At 42.3% G+C, this 10,282-nt stretch overlaps 1 protein-coding gene across 1 annotated transcript; it reads left to right on the top strand.

Moving 5' to 3' along the window:
- The first annotated feature begins 527 nt into the window (after positions 1–527).
- LOC130476570 (ankyrin repeat domain-containing protein 40-like) lies at positions 528–9,802 on the top strand. Its single transcript, XM_056848522.1, has 4 exons — positions 528–633; positions 5,558–6,034; positions 7,436–7,611; positions 9,671–9,802. Exons 1-4 carry the CDS (start codon positions 528–530, stop codon positions 9,800–9,802), a joined length of 891 nt encoding a protein of 296 aa, XP_056704500.1.
- The last annotated feature ends 480 nt before the right edge of the window (positions 9,803–10,282 follow it).

Raw genomic sequence — 10,282 nt, 5'->3', positions numbered from 1 at the left:
CACTTCTCAGTAAGTGATACATTCTAAGAGTGTAGACGCCTTAACGACACGAGCCGTGACATGGTGTAAATTCTTTTATGATCCAGGATGGATTGAGGGGAATGTTATATTAACTACTAATTTACGGATTTGAGCAAGCTCCTGTTGTATCTTACTTTAATGATACTGTTCATATGGCCAATTTGGCCCTGAACAATATCACACTGAGACCAAAATAAAAAGGGGAAAAAAGAACTATCTAAATAACCCATAAGGAAATTAGTATTTTTAATCCTAATTGACAGGGAAAGAAATTTGGCGACTGCCAATGTAGTATTAAAATCCACCCCTGCTAAAAGAACCCTCAGATTATCCAGTTTAGAGACAAATTCCTGAATAAAAGGCTTTATCCATCTGTCTCTAGCCTCGTTGAGCAAGTCACAGCTAAACAAGGAATGCTGAAGAGTGTCTATTTGGCCAGAACCCTTTGACATACTGTCTCACAGTATGGTACCCTATTTGAATGACCTATTAACTCCCCTGATGGGATGGCATTCAGTCTAGCCAACATAGATAATCGTCTGTATCGCAAGATTATCAGAAAATCAAAGTACATTGGGAGCGATTGTGGCAAATTTAGACCTAGGTATAAAGGTGAGCACATCCTACGTGTTCTTATTGTAGTACTTCCAGAATCCAGTTTTTGCAAGCAGCTCAAGATGGAAGAAAGAGCTGCCGATGACCCGTGCTCTTTTAGGTCACAAAGAAAGATTCCTAAAGACTGGATATCTGAGGATATGGGGATAATTATATTGATGCCTTCAAAATTCCCCATATCTCAAAATGTGGCAGATGTTTTCATACATACGTTTTCAGAGCATTGGTCCTCCTAGTCTTCTGTTTTCTGTTCTGGCTGGCTCCAGCCTTTTTTAGCCCTGCCACCTAAAAGGCATTTTAAGCAAAGATGCTGGTGATAGAATCTGGGAACTTTTGCATGGAAAGCAGGTGCTCCCCCCTCCATCTTGCTCCATCAAGTGAGATGCAAGGATTAATGATTCATGAGGTTGCCAACATGATTGTCTTCATATGGATTGTTGAAGCGCAAGCAGAGTACCCGCAACAGGGTGACTTTGGTGTTTAAAGAGGTATGAAGTATCAAAAATAAGCACCAGCATCTAGCCCTCAGGCCCTTCAGTTCAAGTCTGATCTGATGGAAGTCAATTTGCTCATATTTAAAAAAACTGAAGTAAATGTTTTAGTTATTACCAACAAACCCTATATTGTTACTAGATGAGTAAGAAAGAAAAGAATTATGAAGTGATACTTGGGTGTACCATTTCATACGAAGAAAAATCCTGCAGCACTTGTGGGTGTGGCAGAGGGCAAAGTGTTCAGGTCAGGTTTGTCTATCGTTTTTCATTGACCTTTGGAATCATATGAAATTATGGGCATGATAAAGTTTTCCTAAGGCAGGAGAGGCAAACACAAAGACCTGTTCAACATCAAAGTCCATATGGGGAGTAGTCTGAGATGTGAATTACATGCATGATATCATTTGACAAACACAGTACATTGCAAAGCTACAGCTGGGGCATTCATTACCCTCTTTCAGTGATTTCCTTAAACTAGAATTTGTTGGCCACAATGCCTTGTTGGATCCTCTTTACAGTGGGAGGAGGGGAGAGGCGTCAAGATCCTTGCTTTTACTGGCAGATTTTAATTATTAGGAAGAGGGTATCAGAAGTAATGAGGAAGGCAAGATGGATCTAGGTGGGATGACTGAATTATTTAAATGGTCAGGCTAACAAAGGCCAGGAGAGAGCTGATGGCCCTAGCTTCCATATGACTTAGTTTTAATTAAACATGAGTCCTCAGAAAGCCAAAGAACAGCGCCGTGGTCAAGGTCTGGCCGAGCTCCCAGGGGATCCTGGGTATTCCTTTGTGCATTGAATGAGTGCAGCCCAATCTTAATTTTCTCAGCTTTAGTATCAAACATGGAGTCTTTCTCGCAATCTCAGACATCACAGGGTCTGAGAAATCATGGGGTGCAGGCTCAAGTGCGTCTCCCAAACGGATGCAGGATTGGGATTTTTCCTGTTTTGATAACACTCCCTGTCCCATTGCAGCCCACTGGATTTCCTGAAATGACACTCTTGGGTACAAGAGACTTCCCTGAGGAACAGCATGTGGGAAAAATTAGCAAAAATCTTTCCTCATCCATTACAAGAAAATTTAGCTGTTTATTGTTGATTTTGTTGGCAAATGCTTACAAATTTATGGTATTGGCTTTCAGAGTAATAATATAGCCTGAAAAACCTGTTTTACACCCTTCTGTATTTTAAAATTTGTAACATCCAGCCAGTTGAAGTTCTGATGAGCTCAAAAGTTGCACATGGCTGTGTGTAAATTTAGTTGGTCCTGATAAAAAGTATTACATGGATTTTGTTCTTGTTTTTGGATTTTCAAAGTAATAACCCTTCTCGTGAATGTAAAGTTGCCATTTGTATTTTTCATATAGGACGTGTTTGCACTGGGCTTGCAAACGGAATCACACCCAAGTGGTGGTTTACCTTTTGGCTTCTGGAGCTGATAAAAAGATTCTCACAAACGAAGGAGACGAGGCAGGATATTTAACTTCAAATATAGAGATCAAGAGGATGTTAGGAGGTATCCTTGATATTTTGCATCAGTCTTTCTATAAGTACATTATAAACTTTTAATGTAACCAACTAGGTAGAGTGCTCCTCCCCCCTCCTGACAGAGTTCTGTTCATTAAGCTTTATTCATGTGAGTAGTCCCCTGGAATTTCAATGAGGTTCATAACGAAGGAAGATCTTTTCTTGTTTAACAGCCAGCCTGCTGCAAACATTTTTAAACAAGTTTCTTGGATTAAATCATTTTATGATTCTTTAATTGTCCCCATTTTTATGTTTGCACCATTGAGTTGGGATCCCACAGAACATTTCCACTTGCGCAAGTGAAAGCACAAGGAAGTCATTTCAAGCATCCTGTGCACTATGTCAGTTTGATCATATAACAGCTTGTGTTTCTGCTAACGCAAGATCTTGTGGAAAGAGATGGTTCTTGCAGTTGCCAGCATTTTCCCCTACAGAATATAACCTGGACCCCCACCTCTAAGATTTGGGTTGTCTCCCCCTTTCAATAAGGCATCAGACATTACCTTAGTTCCCCCCAAAAAAACATTCTCCCCTCAAGTAACCCTTTGATTGTTGATCAATGGCTTCAAATTGGCTGTGGTATTCCCTGCATGATGCAGAGGATCTTGGGATATATTATAGGAGATGTCCCCCAACCTTTTTGACCCTGCAGACACCTTTGGAATTCTGACACACGGTGATGAGCACAACCACAGAATGTCAGGGAGTAAGGTTATGAATAATTAATAGTAACTCTTCAGAATTTCAGGCAGAAGCTCTGTTTAACATGATGCCTTTTAAAATCAACACATTGTTTAAGATCTTTGTGCTGTGGCTGCCAAAGCAACGTTTTCAAAATCTGCAGCCAATCAGAAGCCCTGCTGGGCCAAAGCCCGATCTGGCCCCAACCACTTTCTAAAAACACTTGGCTAGGAAAGATGTTGGCAGGCGCCATGTTGGGGACTCCTGCATTCTAGAGAACACTCTCAGTTCATGTTACCTCCCTTTCACATGTGCCCTTTGACATGTATGGACTCTATAAATTGAATTTAGGACACTCACCCAGAACTAAAACCAATTTGGGGAAATTAAGTTTGGAAAACTGACACATTTACCAATTGGGGGGGAATTGGGAATATCGTAAAAGCAAACTCAAAGTGCCTCTAATAGTCTGCCAGTAACAAGTATTGAGGGAAATACAGGCGTACAGGAACTGAAAAGGTACTCAAGCATAGGAACAGTGAAACTGTCATGTTCAGAAGGATGTGCATATGAAAAGTTACAAGAGGAAAGTGAAAGTAAATGAGAGTCAGGCCTCTGGCTGACTGGGAATTCTGTGCTAGAGAGTGGCCACGAGGAAGACTGGGGAGAGACCGATTAAAAGGGGAGTTTTTTTAAGAGAAAAGGAAGTGAACAAAGAAGGAGTTTACCTATCCTCAGTCTGCTGAACTGAGTACATTGTCTGTTTAGATAATCCAGAGATTCAGTGTAGGGGACCTTTAGGCAGTTTCCAGTTGTCCCAAGGAAATCATGAGAAGTAAGGCAGCAGAAAAACACTCTTGTATAGCAATAAGATGTCCCAAAGTCCCAGAAAAAGAGAAGTAGAGTTTGGCAGCCTCTGAACCAGTGGTGGGGATTAGACCGCACAATTTTGGCTTGCAAAACAGCAATAGTTAATAGGAGCCGGCACAAAAGACTATCAAAGAAGTAATTGTATAAAATCTAGGAATTCAGGGTGAGTCCAGAATGACAATCTGTGGATTTCCTGGCTCTGATGGTTTGGGGTGTGTGGGCTTACCAGAAAGGTAACAAAAGGGGATTGCATCCAGGCAGGATGGACAAAAGGGCCAGCAGGGTGGCAGCTTCACCCATTCCTGAGGCAGGTTGGGAGGAGACATTCAGGCAAGGTCAGTAAAAGCAAGCAAGCCCAACTGCTTGATAGTAATCAGATTTTGTACTCAGGAAGAGGTGCCCTTGCTGAGGAAATTACATGGATAGAGCTAGGTGGGTGCCTGGCTTGGCAATGGGTAGGCATGCACAAGTCCCATCAGTGAATCAGTCTGCTGCCCTATGTTTCGGCTACTTGTTAGCGTAGCCTGAGGAGAGCCTTGACCTCGACTTCTCCAAAGGAAGTCATTGCTAGCTCCTGAAATGGCTGCCAAGGTGAACTGAGCCAAGGTTGAGTCAGGGCAGACAGCACACATCTAGGAAGGGGGCCCATGGTAATACACAGGGTGCCAAACACGCCTGTTTGGTCCTGTTATTGACATGCACAAAGTGAGTGTGAGCCATATGATTAATCCAACATGCCTTTGCAGCTGAACTTGCAGAGGAAGATAGGAAATGGCCCCCAGCTGCTTTAATTGTTGCAATCTTTTAATCAGGAGTCCTGAATAAAATCCCAAGGCATACGGGTTCTAGGAACATAATAGGAATGTTGCCACCATATTTAAATGCAGGATGTTTTGCAAGGATAGCCATGGACTAGGCAAATAATGCTGTAGTCTTGTGCACTGGGACTTGCTTCTAATCTTGCAGAGAACTAGGCGGCAAAAGCTGTTAAGTGGATTATAGGAGAGCGACAAGGATTATCAGGGACCTGGACCATGACCCCTACGAGGAAAGTCTGAAGGACTTGGGAATGTTTAATCTGGAGGAGGTTGAGAGGGGGCCATGATTGCTCTTTAAGAATTTGAAGGGCTGTCACTTAGAGACGGGCAGGAGCTGTTCCTGGTGGCAGCAGAGGATAGGACTCGCAATAAGGGGTTTAAATTACCCTGAAATTCCCATTTTTATTATTTGTATCTTCTGAAGATGAGTTTCTTGTTCTCAGAGACATTGGACAATTCTATTTACAGCATTTTAAACGGAGGGAAATACTAACAGGTTTTATTTTTCTTGTTCCTTGACTTCCCCTGAAGTGGAAGGAGATGACCATCATGAAGAGAATGACTTAAATGTGCCAATTGTTGCAAACGATATGACAAATCCACCATTCCCTGGCCAAGAAAGAGAAAAGGTCCCAGACAGCTCAGCACCCCAGGATGCAAGCACAGCTGTCTCTGACTTATCTGAGGGTGAATCCAGCCCTTGTTTATCACCAACTCAAGATGACAAGGATTGCAAACCCGCCTCATTGCAAAATGAAACTGAACTTGCTGGACGAGGCCATAGTGAAGTAGAGTGTGGTTTTCCTACTGGCATGGAAACATCCAATTGCACAAAACATAGCAGCCACATCTGCCCTGTTTACACACCTGTGTTTCACAACAGAACTCTCTTTACTTCAGCTACATCTACACAACACTCACCTCAGCAAGCAAAAAGCTCCTGCATGGACAATGCACTGCCATGGCAGCCACTGCTTCTCACAGGAACTTTCCCATCTGACATGCAAGGTAGTAAAAAGGGTCATTTACCATTTGAATGCTTTTCACCACCTAGTTGCTGATTGAGATGTGTCTGCTCTGCTTTCCAAATATTTCATTCTGTCCTTTTTCTTAAAGAGGCTAGAGGCTGGCCAGGATACAGCTCCTTAATGCTACATGACAGGGAGACTCCTTCCGTAGTGCCTACACTTTCTGCCTCTCCTGGCCTAATGAATTTGCAAGATGGGATTCTACACTGCATGGTCAGTGTGAGAGAAGGGAGAACTGGTGCTTTGTGTAATGGAGTAATAGTCATGGAGGAAGTTAGCTTTTCTCTAGCACAGGACACTGCGGAACAGGTGTTTGAAAATCTTTTTGAGGAATAGTAGCCAAAGCTTGGGGAGGTGTGGTGCAAAGAGTGGCAACACTAATGTACAGGGAATAGTCAACTTTCCCAGATTAGGTTATTTCTTTTGGAACTCATCACTTTAAACTAGCTAGCCCTCCTCTGAATGATGAACCCTCCCTCCCCAAAAAAAACAGGCCACCCGCCTTCTCAGGAGACTATCCAACAATGTAAAAAACTACAACTTTGTAAACTAACCAAAGGAAAAAAACAGCCTTAGGAGAACTAAATGTGAACCTGGCAGGACAAAATCTTGAGAACCGCTGAGTGTCTGTTAAAAAGGGGGGGGGGATGGTGGTGAAGAGAAATCAGCCTGCTCAAGTCCTTGAGAATCCTGGGAGTTCTTTGAGGGGCACGAGCAGGGCTTAAGCCAGTGAACTGTACAGGAGCCCTGTTGATTTCAATAGAAGATTGTCACTCTAAATTTATTTAGACTTTTACCCTGCCCTCAATCCCTAGCCGGGCTCAGGGCGGCTAACAACGTAGTTACATACAATAAATATTGTACTACACAATAAGACAATTTAACTAGCCCCACAAAATCAACAAGTGGCGCGCCTTTATAAGCACAGGGTCCGCTATAGGGCTGAGAAGGCAGTCAGAGCCCCCATCTCAGGCGGTATATAACCAAAAACACAGAAGAAGAATGGTGGGGAGGAGTAGGGAGGCCAGCATTGACGAAAAACCACAGCTGCCCTCAACTATAGGCCTGGTGGAATAACTTTTACAGGCCCTGGCCCTAGTTGAAGACAGCCATTCTTTGGGCCAGGGGCCACCAGTAGACAGTTATTGGCTGAGTGCAAGGCTCTCTTGACGGGTGTATGTACCAGGAGAGGCAGTTCTTTTTCTTGATTGTGCCCTGTGAACCTAAAAAGAACTCAGGAGTCCTGTAATTTAATAAGTACTTAGTACACTTCTCTTGAAATTAGTGGTGCATAATTCAATTTAGGAATGCACTGAATGTGCTTTTTCAATTTTGTTAAAAACACACATGCATAAAATGTTTTTTCCATCCAAATATATAGAACTGGTGCTTAAAGTAAGAGTTCAGAATACAAAAGAAAATGACTTCATTGAAATTGAACTGAACAGACACGAGCTGACTTACCCAGAGCTACTCAGAGTGAGCTGCTGTGAACTGGATATTAATCCTAAACAAGTACAGACGATCAGGAAGCTACCCAATACACTGGTAAGAAAGGTAAGGATTAATGTTTTCCTTTGTTTGTTTATATGCTGACAGCTTCCCTTAACAGAAATGTATCCCTAGCCATCGGAAAACACAGCTTCCCTAGGAAGAAGTCGTCAGAGAACACAGTCTATTAGATATTGCTATGTACAGGCACAAATATCAGTTTTTGTTAGATATATTGCAACCCCCATGGAAGTGCACTATATTCAGCTGCAGTTTGTTCTCTAGAAAATGCCACATTTGGTGTTTCTCTGTGAATGTCAGCTACAAAGGGGTTCCCAACCTTTTTGAGCCTGCAGGCACCTTTGGAATTCTGACATAGCATGGTGGGCACACCCACAAAACAGCAGCCATAAAATGACTGCCACAGGAGTCAGAGCTAGCCACAAAGTGCTGCAGCTTACCTTACATAAGAACAGCCCTGCTGGATCAGACCAAGGCCCATCAAGTCCAGCAGTCAGTTCACACAGTGGCCAACCAGGTACCTCTGGGAAGCCCACAAACAAGACAACTGCAGCAGTATTCTCCTGCCTGTGTTCCACAGCACCTAATATAATAGGCATGCTTCTCTGATGATCCTGGAGAGAATAGGCATGCTTCAGTCACACAGTGAAGATCCTTATGCTGTGGTAGACTTTCATTCATAGGGTCACCATGAGTCAGAAGCGACTTGACAGCACTTACGCACACACAGCTGCCACCGCAACATTTTAAAAAATCTACACAACCAATAAAATCTCCAGTGATCAATCAGAAGCCTTGCTGGGCATAGGCTCCACCTGATGCCACCCACTCTAAAAACACGGCAAACACCAGGACAGGTGCTGGTGAGGGCCATGGGGCCCATGGGCACTGCATTGGGGACCTCTGTCAGCTACCATATGGATCCAAGTGAGAAATCTGTGTACAATAGCAAGCAGCTTTTAACAAGAACGTCCCTTCGAACAGATGTTCAGCTTTTGGGGCTGGGAAGGGAAGATGTGAGGCCTCCCAACTAGGATTACCAACTTTTAAAGTCATTCTGTCTCTTTAATGTTTGTCTGATCTGCAAGCAATTATTAGGTGATATTATTTGACTGCATGACATGAAAAGCTTCAGTTGTCCGTTTCCACAAATTAAACCTCTATTGAAGTAACAGGACATTTTTCTCCACCCAGTTTGCAACTTACACCAAACAAACATACCCATGGTCTAACTCTCAAACCTCCACGTTATGGGAAGGAAAATATGAAAGTGAATTGTTGTGTCAAATGTATGGCATCCATTGCTCTGATGCATTTCTGGGAAAGCACTGACCTTTGGGCCATGTGAGTTCACTGTTCCCCAATCTGAGCATACTTTGAATTCCTCCTTTACTTGTGCAATGAACAGAGCCCCATCTCCAGCGAAACCTCGAAAACCTGCCCATTTCCTTCCAGTAGTTTCAGGTAGCAGCCAATCTCTCCCTTTCTAATGGCTAATTTGCTCTCCTCCTCTCTTCCAATTCCTAAGGCAAATTAGGTACTTTGAGAGGCAAGTGGAGATAAACAGGTCTCTGGAGAGGCGGCATGTACACTTTCTAGGTAAACAAACATACAGAAGACAGTCAGTGGCTCCTCCTGCTCCATGTGTGTGATTACTGCCCCCTTCAGCTTTCTGAATTAGGGTTGCCAACAGGCCTGGAGAAAAATGTCCTGTCCCCTTAACAGAGGATGTGTGTGGAAATGGGCAGCTGGAGCCTTTTCATGGCATGGAGGTAAATATAACCTGGTAAGTAAAATCTAATTAAGTGGTAAAGAGAGGTAGCATTTTCTCCAAGCCTTTTGGCAACCCTGACAACTGCAGATTTACCACTCAGATCTACAGTCAGAGGTAGATGCATATTTTTTCCAGCACCAAAGTCACCTAGAGCAACTTGGCATATGGAATGTTTTCATAACCAAGCTACTTAACTTTTACGTACTAAATATTTCACTTTGTGGGCCAGCAGAGTCTCTTGATTTACTATTTGCTTTCATAATGCAAACTGGTATTTCACACGCCAAATAATAAAGGAAATGATAAATACTATTTTCTTCCTTTTCCTAGGATAAAGATGTTGCCAGGCTTCAGGATTATCAAGAACTGGAATTAGTTTTGGGGGGAAAGTATCAGCCCTCTGCAGCAACACTGACAGAAAAACCTTGCTACAACAATAAGGCAGCAAGCTTGACATATTGAAGTTTCTAGGATTTATGGCCACAGAGCTATTTACACACAGATGTTCAGAAGAAATTGATGACATTCTTATAAAACTTCATTCTTAAGGTTAATATTTTAAAGAATATCTTGAATAGAAAATATTCCTTTTATATCTTGATATTTTCAACTAAGATGCATATTTCTTGCAAGTTATTTATTCCCTCAATCAACTAATGATGTAATCTGTTTAATATACTGTATTCAGGTTAAAGTAGCCGTAGAAGTTCTTTTGTTGTAGCAGTGGTACATCACTTTTTTAATAACTGCAGCACTAAGAATCTTCTCCAAGTTAATCATAATAAGCTAGAAGACATGAACAAGAGAAAGCATATCTCCCAGGAAAAATTTCTTGAATACTGTTTCTTTCCCCTCTGGTTTCAGCCCAAGAATTTATATTTTTAGAAATGAAACTTTATTTTAGATTTTCTAACCATCCCAAATCAAACTAAACCAGTTTAA

Source organism: Euleptes europaea, chromosome 1 (assembly GCF_029931775.1).
Source record: "Euleptes europaea isolate rEulEur1 chromosome 1, rEulEur1.hap1, whole genome shotgun sequence".
Taxonomy (NCBI): Eukaryota; Metazoa; Chordata; class Lepidosauria; order Squamata; family Sphaerodactylidae; genus Euleptes; species Euleptes europaea.
This window is presented reverse-complemented; position numbering and strand designations above follow the sequence as displayed.